This window comes from Oncorhynchus mykiss, chromosome 1, assembly GCF_057628025.1.
Source record: "Oncorhynchus mykiss isolate SJ-2025 chromosome 1, ASM5762802v1, whole genome shotgun sequence".
Lineage (NCBI taxonomy): Eukaryota > Metazoa > Chordata > Actinopteri > Salmoniformes > Salmonidae > Oncorhynchus > Oncorhynchus mykiss.
This window is the reverse complement of record NC_143022.1, coordinates 66,253,361-66,270,727: the sequence shown is the minus strand read 5'-3', so window position 1 is coordinate 66,270,727 and position 17,367 is coordinate 66,253,361. Positions and strand designations below refer to the sequence as shown.

The 17,367-nt window shown below is 44.1% G+C and overlaps 1 protein-coding gene across 7 annotated transcripts in view; it reads right to left on the bottom strand.

The window, feature by feature from the left end:
- LOC110526678 (cytoplasmic polyadenylation element-binding protein 3) overlaps positions 1-17,367 on the bottom strand; it is a 64,826-nt gene that overhangs the window by 25,687 nt on the left and 21,772 nt on the right. For 5 of the 7 annotated variants that reach the window (XM_021607830.3, XM_021607839.3, XM_021607846.3 and 2 more), the window contains exon 4: positions 1,939-1,995. In XM_021607830.3, coding sequence (XP_021463505.2) covers positions 1,939-1,995 — 57 coding nt within the window. Of the gene's footprint in view, positions 1-1,938; positions 1,996-17,127; positions 17,287-17,367 lie in introns of those variants that run through there. The other 2 variants (XM_090237055.1, XM_090237061.1) reach the window with 1 other exon arrangement.

Below are 17,367 nucleotides of genomic sequence, written 5' to 3'. Positions count from 1 at the left end.
TAGAGTCTATAACGTTAATGCCAGTAGACAGTGAGGAGGGGCTCCTGGTAATACATCCCCAAACAGACCTTCTTACAGTCAAGTGTCACAGAGAACACAGTCTTCTCCTAAAAACCAACATGGGGCTTTCCATTGTGCTGGTGCCCTTTCCCCCCACCCACCCCCCAGCTCTTGACATTGTACCCAGGCCTTTTCTCTTACTGGGTTTCATTAAAACTCTGGCTCGTCTCACCAGAGCACAGTTGTTCAGACCAACGTTCTCCGTTTTATTCTCCCACTGTCAGGGCCTTAGGAGAGACAAAGGCACCTAGCAACAAGGCGAAAATGGTAGAAGGGTGGAACCCACTGATCTAGTGTGGACTAGTAAGTGCTGTTGGGGAAACTGTCAGTCACTGTGGCGAGGGAGAATAAAGACGAGGAGGATGAGCGTGAGGGAGGAACAGAAATAAGCATATACTAACACGTGAGTGTCAGAGAGGAGATTTTTGAAGGGATGACTGGAAGATCGTCCGGCCTGAGGAGCGTTTGTGTTTGTTATGTCTGCACAGCTTCAGGGCACTGTTGTACAGAGACGAGCAGTTATTAAAACTGATCTGCTCGGCCCTTACACTTCTCCTAAGCTATCAGTTCATCTTCAACCATAAATCAATGTTGTAGGCCTTACGGTTCCATCCTCCATCTCAGCCACAAAAATCAGTGGAAAATGAGAGAATGTGTCAGACAGATTCTCGGCTACAAGGCTTCATACAGCTGAGACAATGGAGAGACGAAGAGTAGACTAACGTTAACCAGCTTTCCTCACATCTAAAGCAGTGTTGACATTGGAGACTACAGCTGCGAGGGTCAATTATGACAGTTTCCAGAGCTCCGTGCAGATCTGAGATCTGTGCTTAAGTTAAACCCTCCAGAACAGCAGTTTAACATCTATTTGAAATGTGTTTTCCAAAGGACTGATGATGAAAATAACAAGTTGAAGAGAAAACAGACAGCACAGTGTTGTCAAGCTGTGACAGCAGTAAAACTAGTTACTATAAGCCTTGTTGGATATCTTCTCCTTTTCCATCCATCATCATTTCCTCTCTTTTCTCACTGCTTCCCCTGCTGGCATCCCCAACCAGGCGAGTGAGGAGAAACCACAATCGTGTTCCTAAGGCCACGCAACCGAAAAAGTTTAAAAACCTTTTGCAATGTTAAACAAAAATGAGAATTTTTTTTATTGGACAAGTCCATGTAGCCCTCCCCGTTTTAGTCAGTTCTCTCTCTCATTTGGTGCCTAATGATCATGACCCAAGGCTCGACTAACACTCCCAGATGTCTTGAGCCGAGCTACACCAGTCACCATGGACACCCCAATCCGCTCTCCTCTCACTGAAGTTTTGACAACGCTGAAAGGAAGAGACTTTTGCCAACTCACTTTCTAACTCGGAGGGAAAAGAGAGAGAGAAAAAACTGGACGAAGGGAGACAAAGTGACACGAATTATGAAAAACAAAATCTCTCTCAGAGACCAAAAAGGGGGAGGGGGGTAATCTAGTGTTACAGGTCGGATATTTTTAGAACCGGTATTCAGGGGTCGTCGCTGTGGTTTCCCCCCAGCTCTGCGCTGAGAGATAGCTCCCATGCTGGGTTTAACACTTGGGGTGCGAGGTGGGATTAGCAAGGGAAGGCATCTGTGCCCTGCTGTGTATGGGCATGGGCCCTGTGGCGATCCCTGCCTCAACCCTATGGCATATCCTGAGGCATCCTGCATAGGTGTGTTCATGACAACACTACTTCGGAATAGGTTTCTTATTGCCAGTTTCCATACAACAGAGAAGCAACACTTTGCCTGTCAAACCGAACGCCACAGTTAAAGCACAAACACGTACATCCATAATAACATACAGAGGGATTTACAAAGAGAAACGTAGCCTATTGTATGTTCTGAAATACTACTCACTGTTTAATGGCGTAATGTGCTCTGCTCCGGGGTGGTGGAAGTTCAGACCCATGCGTCCTGTAGAAAAACAAGATATTACAGGTCATAACCTGCATGTAAGCCCTACATAAGTGTCTAAAACACAAACCCTCATCACGCTCCACACCAACAACACAAGACGTAGAACTGCTAACACGAAACAGATTTTTTAATGCAAATGTTCTGAGGGGACAAGATGTCGCATACAACATGTTATATTTTACGTACGTTATACTGTCGACATAACCTGGTAAAAAGACACCCACGGAAACTAAACTAGTATCATTGAGAAACCAAACCAGGGCAAACATGTGTGATGAACAACACATAGAGGTGTAGACTAGGCTATGAAAAACAGTCATTCAATTTTCTCGCTCTCATACGTCGCAGCTCACACACACAAACAATGGACACTCCAATGCAAAGAATTTGACAGAGCATGCATTCTGCTCTAGAGACAACGGGAAAGCGTCACAAGGCCTGGCGGTCTGTGTGTTGTGGACATGCCCAGGCATCCTCCACCTCCACACCAGCCAGTGAAAGGACTTCCTGGTACAGACCCTAGTACTGTCAAAAGTACCCCTCTATCATTCTGGCTCGATCACTTTCATACATACAAACAAATACTGCAGTTTTTTATATTACCTTAATTTGCGTCTTCGAGGCCTGGGTAAGGCCCAAATGTCATAAATATTCCAACTTTGATTAAATATTTCTCAATTATGCTTTTAGATACAAAATGTCAAATATGTCACCAATCCTTCCTTCAAAAAGACCATTCTATTGATAAAATATAGTGAATATCCTCAAAATTGCGGTATTTTGTTGTCCTGGTTTCATGAGGAATCACTCTGGCAGACTGTTTCATAGTTAAGTTACGACTCACTGTATCCAAAGACAAATGAGCATCTATCTTTGACTCCATTTTGTTGCTCCCAGCCTATAGACAGAAACTAAAAACAGGAAACGTCCGTGCTCAGGTCTGTTCAACGCTGGTCCGACCAATCTGATTCCACGTGTCAAGATTGCTCCGATCATGTGGACTGGGATATGTTTCGGATAGCGTCTAACAACAACATTGATGTATACGCTGATTCTGTGAGCGAGTTTATTAGAAAGTGCATCAATCCCCAACCAGAAACCGTGGATTGATGGCAGCATTAGCGCAAAACTGAATGCGCGAACCACTGCTTTTAAATCAGGGCAAGGTGACCGGAAACATGAGTGAAAACAAACAGTGTAGCTATTCCCTCCGCAAGGCAATCAAACAAGCTAAGCATCAGCATAGAGACAAAGTAGTCGCAATTTAACGTCTCAGACACGAGAGGTATGTGGCAGGGTCTACAGTAATTCACAGACTACAAAAAGAACACCAGTCCCGCCACGGGCCCGATGTCTTGCTCCCAGACAAACTAAACAACTTCTTTGCTCGCTTTGAGGACAATACAGTGCCACCAACATGGCCCACTACCAAAACCTGCAGGCTCTCCTTCACCGCAGCCAACGTGAGTAAAACATTTAAACGTGTTAACCCTCGTGTTAACCCAGACGGCATCCCTAGCCGCGTCCACAGAGCATGCGCAGACCAGCTTGCTGGTGTGTTTACAGACAAATTCAATCAATCCCTATCGCAGTCTGCTGTGCCCACCTGCTTCAAGAGGGCCACCATTGTTCCTGTTCCCAAGAAAGCTAAGGCTGTCGCCCCGTAGCACTCACTTCCGTCATCATAAAGTGCTTTGAGAGACTAGTCAAGGATCATATCACCTCCACCCTACCGGACCCACTCCAATTTGCTTCCCGCCCCAATAGGTCCACAGACAACGCAATCGCAATCACACTGCCCTAACCCAAGCTCAGTATTTAACTCCATAGTAACCTCCAAACTCGTCATTAAGCTCGAGACCCTGGGTCTCGACCCCGCCCTGTGCAACTGGGTCCTGGGCTTTCTGACAGGACGCCCCCAGGTGGTGGGGGTAGGAAACAACATCTCCACCCCACTGATCCTAAACACTGGAGACCAACAAGGGTGCGTTCTCAGCCTTCTCCTGTACTCCCTGTTCACCCATGACTGCGTGGCCATGCACGCCTCCAACTCAATCATCAAGTATGCAGACGACACTACAATGGTAGGCTTGATTACCAACAACGACGAGACGGCCTACAGGGAGGTGAGGCCCCTCGGAGTGTGGTGTCAGGAAAATAACCTCACACTCAACGTCAACAAAACAAAGGAGATGATCGTGGACTTCAGGAAACAGCAGAGGGAGCACCCCCCTATCCACATCGATGGGACAGTAGTGGAGAAGGTGGAAAGTTTTAAGTTCCTCGGCATACACATCACAGACAAATTGAAATGGTCCACCCACACAGACAGCGTGGTGAAGAAGGCGAAACAGTGCCTCAGGAGGCTGAAGAAATTTGTCTCATCACCAGAAACACTAACTTTTACAGATGCACAATCGAGAGCATTCTGTTGGGCTGCATCACCACCTGGTATGGCAACTGCGCCGCCCACAACCGTAAGGCTCTCCAGAGGGTATTGAGGTCTGCACAACGCATCCCCGGAGGGCAAACTAGCTGCCCTCCAGGACACCTACACCACCCATTGTCACAGGAAGGCCATAAAGATCATCAAGGACAACAACAACCCGAGCCATTGCCTGTTCACCCTGCTATCATCCAGAAGGCGAAGTCAGTACAGGTGCATCAAAGCTGGGACCGAGAGACTGAAAAACAGCTTCTATCTCAAGGCCATCAGACTGTTAAACAGCCATCACTAACATTGAGTGGCTGCTGCCAACATACTAACTCAAATCTCAAGCCACTTTAATAATAAAAAATGTGATGTAATAAATGTATCACTAGTCACTTTAAACAATGGCACTTTATATGTTTACATACCCTACATTACTCATCTCATATGTATATACTGTACTCTATACCATCTACTGCATCTTGCCTATATCTTTCGGCTATCGCTCATCCCTATATTATATGTACATATTCTTATTCATTCCTTTACACTTGTGTGTAAAAGGTAGTTGTGAAATTGAAAGATTACTTGTTAGATATTACTGCACGGTCGGAACTAGAAGCACAAGCATTTCGCTACACTCGCGTTAACATCTGCTAACCATGTGTATGTGACAAAATAAAATATGATTTGATTTGATTAACAACCACACAGTGACAGACTTCTCCAGTCCTTCCTTTCTACAACACTAAACTACTGGCTGGATTGCAAACATATGGGCAGCAAAAATGCTACCATGGACAAACAGGGTTCAAGAGTTTGCGTAATGAAAAGATGGTCCAGCAAGTCATCCTTGCCTTTAAAATGGCAGATATTTCTACATCAATTACTCAACAGAACATGTGCAACTAACTAGTTGGCTCCAACAGGGCAACAAGTTTCATCACAGTGCTCAAAATCTGCACTTAGCCTCTCCAGTATGTTAACACAGCAAGGGTGAATGGCAGGGGCAGACATCTGTTTTACTGACGCGCACACACGCACACGCACACACACACACACACACACACACACACACACACACACACAGTGCAACTGTGTTGTAAGCTGGAATGGCCCCAAACAAGACGAAGTGTAGAAAAGTTTCAAAACTAAGCCGCAGCAGACAGATAAGCATTTCAACAGTTTAGACCAGGGTCAAATTCATTAACGCAGAATGAAGCTAAGGGCGGCAGGTAGCCTAGCGTTTAAGAGCGTTGGATCAGTAACCAAAGGGTTGCTGGTCCGAATCCCCAAGCCGACTAAGTGAAAAATCTAAAAGGCTCTTAACCCTAATTGCTCCTGTAAGTTGCTCAGGATAAGACCTTCTGGTAAATTACTAAAATGTTCTTATTGGACAACTTCTAGTAGAGTCCCTTTCTGTTTCAGTTCGTGTTCTTGCATTTGGTGCTTAATGAATACGACCCAGTCCTACTCCTAAGCTGGAAACATCAGTGGAACTAGTAGTGAGATTTGGGTGAAAACGAGAGAGGGGGAGTGGATAGAAGCCAGTGCAGCTATCGCGTCCTACAGATGAGAGCAGATGTGGATTTCCTCAAGGTTCTCAACGATTCATAATCCAGCACGAAAACAGAGGGGCTTATATGGCAACACTGCGTGGACACGTATCTATCCCCCCTTCTTGCTCATGTTTTGTTACTGTGCAAATCATGTGGCTGCTATATCTTGTTTGATTGACATCGATAAAACCCCCCTCAAAAAAACGTCTTCGAAATCTCACTCACACACACACAGTTGATTGTCACCCTCGCGCTCTCCTACTGCCAATTCCAACTGAATGAGAGTAGTGTGGCCATCTTGAGTGTAGAAATCTTATTGTGACATGCCCGAGATAGCATGTCATTTTTCAAAAAAGGATTTCAAAAGGATATTCTATAGAAACGAGCCCCATTCTTTCTCAGAAACTGTAAACTGTCAAAAGATATGGAAGATAACATCGCTAACTCACCCTGAAAAACAAGTATTGTATTCTAATTGATGAGACATGAGCCACACTCAATGTTGACAGCATTACTCGAGTGTTAAGTCACACAGCCAACACTAAATATATCCAGCCCTCTAGCTCTAGCTGCACTGGGAGGAAAGCCTCCATTTTGCCTATTAAATAGCCTTGGTCCATGGCAGTCCTACCTAAACCAGGGTCGTATTCTTTAGGGCACTACGTAGCAAAGCGTTTTGCAACAGAAAATTAAAATGACAGCTTTTTATTGGACACACATAGGTAGTCCCCTCCTTGTTGCAGTCCCTTTTTCTTCCATTTCGTGCCTAATAAGTAACACCCAGGCATTCTAGTGGCGACGGAGTGGACAGTTGCTCCTGTAAACCCTAAAATAGCCCTGGGCCATCTGCTTTCCCCAGTTCAGTGGCATGACCTCAGGGCGAGGCCTGGGGTTATTCTCAGACTGTGTGTGTGATCAGTCAGTGGGCAGTGGGATGTCATCCGCCTCCTTCAGAACAAAGCCAGTAAGTCCCTCGTCCCCAGACTTCTGATGAAGTGCAGACTGATACAATTGCAAAACACAGGGATGAGGTGGGGAATACTGGTTAGAGCAGGGGTGTGAAACATATGGATCCGGTGGTTCGAGCCCTGAATGCTGATTGGCTGACAGCAGTGGTATATCAGACCATAATGTTTTAATGCTCTAATTATGTTGGTAACCTGTTTAAAATATCAATAAGGCACCTCAAGGGTTTGTGGTATATGACCAATATACCACGGTTAAGGGCTGTATACAAGCACTCCACGTTGCGTCATGCATAAGAACAGCCCTTAGCCGTGGAATATTGGCCATATACCACACCTCTTCGGGCCTTATTTTTTAAATATACACTACCGGTCAAAAGTTTAAGAACACCTACTGATTCAAGGGTTTTTGTTTACTTTTACAATTTTCTACATTGTAGAATAATAGTGAAGACATCAACACTATGAAATAACACATATGGAATAATGTAGTAACCAAAAAAAAGTGTTAAACAAATCAAAATATATTTTATATTTGAGATTCTTCAAATATCCACCCTTTGCCTTGATGACAGCTTTGCACACTCTTGGCATTCTCTCAACCAGCTTCATGAGGTAGTCACCTGGAATGCATTTCAATTAACAGGTGTGCCTTCTTAAAAAGTTAATTTGTGGAATTTCTTTCCTTCTTAATGAGTTTGAGCCAATCAGTTGTGTGGTGACAAGGTAGGGGAGTATACAGAAGATGGTATTTTACCAAATAGGACTAAGTCCTTATTATGGCAAGAACAGCTCAAATAAGCAAAGAGAAATGAGTCCATCATTACTTTAAAGACATTTCACAGTTTCAAGTGCAGTCTCAAAAACCATCAAGCACTATGATGAAACTGGCTCTCATGAGGACCGCCACAGGAAGGGAAGACCCAGAGTTAAACAAGTCTCAATGTCAACAGTGAAGAGGCGACTCTGGGATGCTGGCCTTCTAGGCAGAGCTCCGCTGTCCAGTGTCTGTGATCTTTTGACCATCTTAATCTTTTATTAATGCTGGCCAGTCTGAGATATGGCTTTTTCTTTGCAACTCTGCCTAGAAGGCCAGCATCCCAGAGTTGCCTCTTCACTGTTGAGACTGGTGTTTTGCTGGTACTACTTAATGAAGCTGCTAGTTGAGGACCTGTGAGGCATCTGATTCTCCAACTAGACACTAATGTACTCAGAACAAAAATAGACTGACGAGTTTCTGAAGAAAGTGCTTTGTTTCTGGCCATTTTGAGCCTGTAATCGAACCTACAAACGTGATTGCTCCAGATACTCAACTAGTCTAAAGGCCAGTTTTATTGCTTATTTAATCAGGACAACAGTTTTGAGCTGTGCTAACCTAATTGCAAAAGGGTTTTTTAATGATCAATTAGCCTTTTAAAATTATAAACTAGGATTAGCTAACACAACGTGCCATTGGAATACAGGAGTGACAGTTGCTGATAAATGGGCATCTGTACGCCTACGTAGATATTCAATTTTTAAAAAATCTGCCGTTTCCAGCTATAACAGTCATTTACAACAAAATTGTCAATTTGATGATATTTTTAATGGCCAAAAAAAACTGCTTTTCTTTCAAAAACAATGACATTTCTAAGTGACCACAAACATTTTAACGGTAGTGTATGTATATATATATATATATATATATATATATATATATATATATATATAAATATTTTTTTTCTATTTTCTACATCAAAACTATGAAATAACACATGGAATCATGCAGTAACCAAAAGTATGTGGACACTTGCTTGTCGAACTTCTGATTCCAAAATCATGGGCATTAATATGGAGTTGCTCCCCCTTTTGCTGCAATTAACACCCCCCACACTTCTGGGAAGGCTTTCCACTAGATGCTGGAAGATTGCTGCAGGGACTTGCTTCCATTCAGCCACAAGAGCATTAGTGAGGTCAGTCACTGATGTTCGGCAGTTAGGCCTCGTTGGCATTCGGCGTTTCAATTCATACCAAAGATGTTGGATGGAGTTGAGGTCAGGGCTCTGTGCAGGCCAGTCAAGTTCTTCCACACCAATCTCAACAAACCATTTCTATATGGACCTCGCTTTGTGCACGGTGGCATTGTCATGCTGAAACAGAAAAGTGCCTTCCCCAAACTGTTGCCACAAAGTTGGAAGCACAGAATCATCTAGAATGTAATTGTATGCTGTAACGTTAAGATTTCCATTCACTGGAACTAAGGGGCCTAGCCCAAACTATGAAAAACAGCCCCAGACTATTATTCCTTCTCCACCAAAATGTACAGTTGGCACTACGCATTGGGGCAGGTAATATTCTCCTGGCATCAGCCAATCCCAGATTCGTCCGTTGGACTGCCAGACGGTGAATCGCGATTCATCACTTCAGAGAATGCGAGTCCAGTGGCGGCAAGCTTTACTCCACTCCAGCCGACACTGGGCAGTGCGCATGGTGATCTTAGTCTTGTGTGCGGCTGCTCGGCCATGGAAACCCATGTCATGAAACTCCCGACGAACAGTTCTTGTGCTGACGTCACTTCCAGAGGCAGTTAGGAACTTGGTAGTGAGTGTTGCAACCTAGGACAGATTAGTTTTTCGCGATGTACGCTTCAACTGTCGCCGGTCCAGTTCTGTGAGCTTGTGTGGCCTACCACTTCACAGCTGAGCCGTTGCTGCTCCTAGAAGTTTCCACTTCACAATAACATCACTTACAGTTGACCGGGACAGCTCCAGCAGAAATTTGACAAACTGACTTGTTGAAAGTCACAGAGCTCTTCAGTAAGGTCATTCTACTGCCAGTGTTTGTCTATGGAGATTGCATGGCAGTGTGCTCGATTTTATACACGTCAGCAACGGATGTGGCTGAAATATTGCCGAATGTACACATTTTAAGCGGTGACCACATTCTTTTTGTGTGTGTGTGTGTACAAAAGTTAGAGAAATGATAATGGACCTACAGTCATAGTTTCTTGTCCAGCTCATTAATAATCACCGAAAAAAAATGCTAATTTTGATGGTGTGAAATTATAACACATTTTCAGTGCGTCCCTCTGGACCTCGAAGACCGAATGCTGAGATTTGACACCCCTGGGTTAGAGCAGTATTTCTTCATCCCGGTCCTGTTTGTTTTGTTGCCTTAGCGCTACACATGTAAATCAATTGATCATCAAGCTTTGATGATTTAAATCAGCTGTAGTGCTAAGGCAAAAACGAAAAATGTGCATCCCCAGGACCAAGTATATATAAAAGAAAAAAAAGAAAAAGAAAAAAGAAAACACTAGGTTACAGCACTGGACTGGCTGGAGTACATACAGTACCTGCTGGGTTACAGCACTGGACTGGCTGGAGTACATACAGTACCTGCTGGGTTACAGCACTGGACTGGCTGGAGTACATACAGTACCTGCTGGGTTACAGCACTGGACTGGCTGGAGTACATACAGTACCTGCTGGGTTACAGCACTGGACTGGCTGGAGTACATACAGTACCTGCTGGGTTACAGCACTGGACTGGCTGGAGTACATACAGTACCTGCTGGGTTACAGCACTGGACTGGCTGGAGTACATACAGTACCTGCTGGGTTACAGCACTGGACTGGCTGGAGTACATACAGTACCTGCTGCATACTACTTGGTTTAGTCTAAATTGACTGGTTTTCATGGGGCTGCATTCAGAGAAGTGTTGGACAGCATATCTTAAAGGGTTAACCTTCCTCTAGATTCCATGCGGTGCTCATCAGCAACTGCCGTACACCTGCAGTTCCCCCGGACTCTGCCGTAGCCACGTTTTTTTTTACCCTCTGTTCCACATTAAATAATGTATTAAAGCTCCTCAATAACTACCTTTGGAAAAAGCCCAAGCAGCAGTTATGCGGAGGAATGGCAATTCAAGGAGGTGGTGTGGAAGTGTTAACCCTGCTGACAAAAACAACTCCAGACGAGAGGACAGAGTTTCTACTTAGGCTACTGGCAATGAAATGCAACGCTCTAACTGTCTGAAAAGCTCAAAGGATGAAAATGACAGCTTTATTTACACTAGATGTTCTTGAATTGAGAGTTAAGAGACTTATTTCCCTACAAAAAACATAATACCCTTACCCTTAAGGCCAAGATAATACAAATTATCTCATCAACTACTGTACTAGTAGAGGCTGGATGGACAAAGGCTAAACTAAGCTAATGGTGTGTGTGTCTAACCTTTACCACTTCCAACAAAGCTAAGAACGTTATCTCATCTCCCAACAATGATTGCAGACTGTTTAAAGTGCAGAGAAATCCTCTATTGTTGTCAGTGATAGAGCAAATTATTAAAGGTGCATATTTGAGTTAGCCTAGCCTACATTTGGCTGGACTAGGTAAAGTTCAGGTTATCGGTCAGCCTAGCCAAGAGAGCCTGAAGGTCTGGGTGACCTTTTGATGACCTTCTAGCTCAAGGTCAGGCTCTGTGACATCTCTCTGACCCAAAAGAAACAGCCTTCACTGCTCTTTCTCCATCTGACTACTCCGAAGCTCTAGCTTCCCTCTCAATAAAACCTTATTCTTGCCACCCATTTTATTATCTATTGATTTGTAATCAACAAACACACTAAGACAAACAGCATTGCTCAATAGATCTGTACTCAAGTTAGAGAGACTGGAGAGTTTAAACTAGTTGAGATGTGTATTCTCATTAATCAACCACAGCATAGATGCCATTCTTTTAGCATGTAGTCCTACAAGGCAACTGACTATCTGTCATATAAAGCCTACACACTTGCTTAAGTCTCCATCAAACCAATACAAATGCCCACATCACCCAACACACATAACCCAGAATGACCCTCTCCCACATACAGTTTATTATTTTATTCTAAGAGTTTATTATTTTATTCTATGAAAGTCAGTCGTATAATGGCTAAACTCTTTAGCTTTTTAGAAACAAACAGCAGGCCTATTTGTTATTACTAGGCTACATGTTTCTACGCACTGCTGACATTTATGGTAATGCAAACATCACTAAATACCTTTTAAACCCATAAAATGCCATTTTCAAAAGCTCAAGTTGATTAAAACGCACACAAATTGACAATGGAGACTCTTCGTCGCTGAGGCATACAGTCACATTTGAAAGGCCATGTGAGGCAGAACAGCTGAGCAGCAGATGTGTGTGGACATGAATGCTTTGAATAGAGTGTCTGATTTGCATGTGGCGGTATATGCTAGTCAGTCTATGGAGCGGTGGAGGCCTATTTCTAACCCTTACGCTCCACACTTGAGCTCAGCGGGCCTGTTTGTTCAGGCCATCCCAGACCTGCCTGCTCCCTTTCAAAACAGAGCGTAAATTCCCCATGCATGCCATTCCGATCGGCTTAAATCAGCATTCAGGAGTTGGAGAGGATCACAAGAATTGAGTGGCAGTCAGTGGCACCCGCTCCTTTCCTTTTCCCTCCCCCTGGACTGAGTCTCTGGACTGACTCCGCTTCAAACACAGTCAACTCTATAGAGGCTTGCCCTTCTCACCGCCAGACAGAGGGTGGTTCACATTCACTCCCCTTGTGTAACCCCCCCTCCCATTCTCATCATCACACAGCCCTGCATGCCCTCTCATTCCTCACACAGTTTCCTCCTCCACACACACTCAGCGCATGTGATGGTAATCCCAAACAACACTCGCCACAGTCAGAGGCTGGCACTAAGACAGCATTGAATGAGCTGTATTCCACCATAAGCAAACAAGAAAACGCTCACCTAGAGGCGGCGTTCCTAGTAGCCTCTCCTAGGGACTTTAATGCAGGGAAACTTAAATTTCTATCAGCATGTTAAATGTGCAACCAGAGGAAAAAGATCTCTGGACCACCTGTACTCCGCATACAAAGCTCTCCCTCCCCCTCCATTTGGCAAATCTGACCATAATTCTAGCCTCCTGATTCCTGCTTACAAGCTCAAATTTAAGAAGGAAGCACCAGTGACTAGATCAATAAAAAAAGTGGTGATTTGAAGCAGATGCTAAGCTACAGGACTGTTTTTATAGCACAGACTGGAATATGTTCCGGGACTCCTCCAATGGCATTGAGAAGTACACCACATCAGTCATTGGCTTCATCAATAAGTGCATCGATGACGTCATCCCCACAGTGACCGTACGTACATACCCCAACCAGAAGCAACAGATTACAGGCAGCATTCGAACGGAGCTAAAGGCTAGAGCTGCTGCTTTCAAGGAGCCCGGAAGCTTATAAGAAATCCCATTATGCCCTCTTACGAACCATCAAACAGGTAAAGCATCAATACAGGACTAAGATCGAATCGTACTACACTGGCTCTGACGCTCGTCATATGTGGCAGTGCTTGCAAACCATTACAGACTACAAGGGAAAACACAGCCGAGCGTTTCTACCAGACGAGCTAAACTACTGCTATGCTTGCTTCGAGGCAAATAACACTGAAACATGCATGAGAGCACCAGCTGTTCCGGAAGACTGTGTGATCACTCTCTCCACAGCCAATGTGAGTAAGACCTTTAAATAGGTCAACATTCAAGTCCACAGGGCCAGACGGATTGCCAGTACATGTACTCCGGGCATGCGCTGACCAACTGGCAAGTGACTTCCACAGATGATGCAATCTCCATTGCACTCCACACTGCCCGTTCCCACCTGGACAAAAGGAAAACCTATGTGAGAATGCTATTCACTGACTACAGCTCAGTGGTCAACACCATAGTGCCCTCAAAGTTCATCAATAAGCTAAGGACCCTGGGACTAAACACCTCCCTCTGAAACTGGATCCTGCACTTCCTGACGGGCCGCCACCAGGTGATAAGGGTAGGTAGCAACACATCCGCCAGGCTGATCCTCAACACAGGGGCCCCTCAGGGGTGCGTGCTCAGTCCCCTCCTGTACTCACTGTTCACTCATGACTGCACGGCCAGGCACGACTCCAACATCTTCATTAAGTTTGCCGACGACACAACAGTGGTAGGCCTGATCACTGACAATGACGAGACAGCCTATAAGGAGGTGGTCAGAGACATGGCTGTGTGGTGCAAGGACAACAACCTCTCCCTCAACGTGATCAAGACAAAAGGAAATGATTGTGGACTACAGGAAAAAGAGGACCGAGCATGCCCCCATTCTCATCGAGTGGGGCTGCAGTGGAGCAGGTTGAGAGCGTCAAGTTCCTTGGTGTCCACATCACCAACAAACTAACATGGTCCAAGCACACCAAGGTCTTACTCATCTGTAAGGTGGGCACGACAAAGCCTATTCCCCCTCAGAAGACTGAAAATATTTGGCATGGGTCCTCAGATCCTCAAAAAGGTTCTACAGCTGCACCATCAAGAGCATCCTGGCTGGTTGCATCACTGCCTGGTATGGCAACTGCTCGGCCTCTGACCGCAAGGCACTACAGAGGGTAGTGCGAACGGCCCAGTACATGACTGGGGCCAAGCTTCCCGCCATCTAGGACCTCTGGAACAGGCGGTGTCAGAGGAAGGCCCTAAAAATTGTCAGAGACACCAGCCACCCTAGTCATAGACCGTTCTCTTTGCTACTGCACGGCAAACAGTACTGGAGCGCCAAATCTAGGTCCAAGATGCTTCTAAAGAGCTTCTACCCCCAAGCCACAAGACTCCTGAAAATCTTGTCAAATGGCTACCCAGAATATTTGCAGTGCCCCCCACCCCCCTCATCCCCTCTTTAAACCACTGCTACTCTCTGTTGTCATCGTCGCATAGTCACTTTAATACCTCTACCTACATGTACATACTACCTCAAATAACCTGTGGCCCCACACATTGACTCTGTATTGGTACCACCCTGTATATAGTCTCACTATTGTTATTTCACTGCTGCTCTTTAATTACTCGTTACTTTCATCTCGTATTCTTATCTGTATTTTTTGAAACTGCATTGTTGGTTAGGGGCTCGTAAGTAGGCATTTCACTGTAAGGTGTAACCTGTTGAATTTGGCGCATGTGACTAATAAAATTTGATTTGAATCAGGATCATCATCTGCACATCTATCACTCCAGTGTGAATGCTAAATTGTAATTATTTTGCCACCATGGCCTATTTATTGCCTTACCTCCCCGATCTTACTACATTCGCACACACTTTATATATATATATATTTCTATTGTGTTATTGACTGTACGTTTGTTTATCCCATGTGTAACTCTGTGCTGTTGTTTGTGTCGCACTGCTTTGCTTTATCTTGGCCAGGTCGAGGTTGTAAATGAGAACTTGTTCTCAACTGGCCTACCTGGTTAAATAAAAGGTTAAATCAAATCAAAAATAATGCCGACAATTAAAAAAATTATTTCCACATCCTGAAATGATTGCATGGTCCATATTATCAGGTATGCTATTAGCAAGAAGCATTATCATCTGTAGCCCAACTGATGCAGCATAGCGACTATAAATAAATAGGCTGAAGCATGGGGTTGCCGAAATGCATTTACCTCATTGGGAAAATGATTAGCTAGATCCCAATTATTATATTTGAACTAGTTAGCATCCTATTGATGAATTTTAGTCCCAAAGAACTTGCATAAACACAGTGAATATAATGTAGGCCTACCTGCTACGGTAACTTGGGGTAACCTGCCACCCGGGGTAATAAGACCCCTTCCTGTACTTCTCACAGAAACCACTTCATGTCACCCCCAACACTTTTTTCCTGGTTGCCACTACTCTTGCTCTACAAAAAATGTAAATCGGTTTCACAATTTTAAAATTTCAACTCCAAGTTACCCTACAATTGACCCGGTTACATTTAGTCCCACTTTCTCCTATGCACTCTCAGCTAATTGCTAAGTGTTAAACATGCTGCTAACCATACTGCTGACAGCCTAACATAGCAGGAGTAAAATAAACGCCTGAACTAGATCTCCTACATACTGGTCTTGACGAGGAGGTTCTCTTCTGCACTGTTCAATCAATCTAGTAAATGTGGAGGAAGAGTTAAGATGTCGTGTCACCTTGTTAACATACAAAAGCGTTAGTTGGGTCAATGGCACCCTTTCCATTTCCCCCGAAAACAAGAACAAATCCGTTTTTTGGGGGGACTCTGCAGAGGCTGTGTTGCTTCTAAAAACTCTGGGTTTAAAAATGGTGTAGTTCGCTAATATTTAGGAGTTGAGAAATAAATAAACAAACTAACAATTAAAACTTCTGTTTTCATAGCGATTGCAAGAATTGTTGTGCATTGACTGTCATGCATGTTTCCCTTCCTATCGCTCATAACTTGAATACGCCTCGAGAGGAACATTTATCTTGCATAGAACAAAAAACAAGAAGCCGACTACGTAAATAAATAAAGTATTCTACTACAAGGTTGCCTGATTTGTCTATTCATTACCTGTTTTGTTTGCTGAGGAAAAGTAAATGTGGACTGTTCTAGCGTCTTGAAAGTCTGAGGAATAATCTTTCTTCGTGTTCCATATTTTTTTGCAATTATTTTGGAATGACGCAGCGCCACAGCTAAATGACTGCAACAGCAACATTGAGTCAGCATCACTTTGAGATAATAACACAGGGAATGAATGAACAAAGTGCAAGCAGGGGTGAAAGTAGATTTCTGCCCGGGACAGGAAACCCATACATTTAATCATGTAATCATAGAATATAGAATCCCTATTAATTTCATATGATCTCTGCGGGCCTAGTAAAGATGTGTCATACCACTTAACATCTATTACCCTTTAACGTGGCATTGGCATGAACACAAAACAGTCATGAGGCTTTCATCTGATTGTCACTTCCCATGAACAGTCGTCCACTCACAAAATAATTCCAGCATGAATTAAATTATGAATTTAAAAAAAGACACAGCGGTCATAAAACACCTACACATGTACTGTAATGAAATTCTGAGATTGTCATTGGGCCTACATTTGTAGCCTGAATAGGTGCGTCCAACGCTGTGCCTCGGTCTCTGCCACTCATCTCCGCCTTGGCAGAATGTAAATGTTCTCCTCTAACCATAACACAATTTGGAGCGTATATCACTGGATTCTTAAGTCAATTCACACATTTATCATGCAGTAATGTTAAATAATGGTCTATTAGCCTATAGCTTTCTTGAGATTTTGTGTTAATTATTGTGATAATTTCAGTTTTAATGGTATGGCGTACCCCCACTATTTCTTCTGCCAGGACCATATTTCTGCACTTACTTTTACCCCTGAGTACAAGTGACTGATCTTGGTAGCTGTCCCTTAGCCTGGTCCCAGATCTGTTTGTGCTGTCTTGTAACTCCTATGTTCAGAGTCAGCGTCCATTGTCAATAACCGTTGGCAAGACAGCACAAATAGATGGCTGTCCTGTGCCTTGCTGTATTAGGGCAGCCAAAGCCAGCGGAGCCGAGGGAGGGGAGGAGGACACCAACAGGGAAGACCTGCTCTGTGACAGGCCAA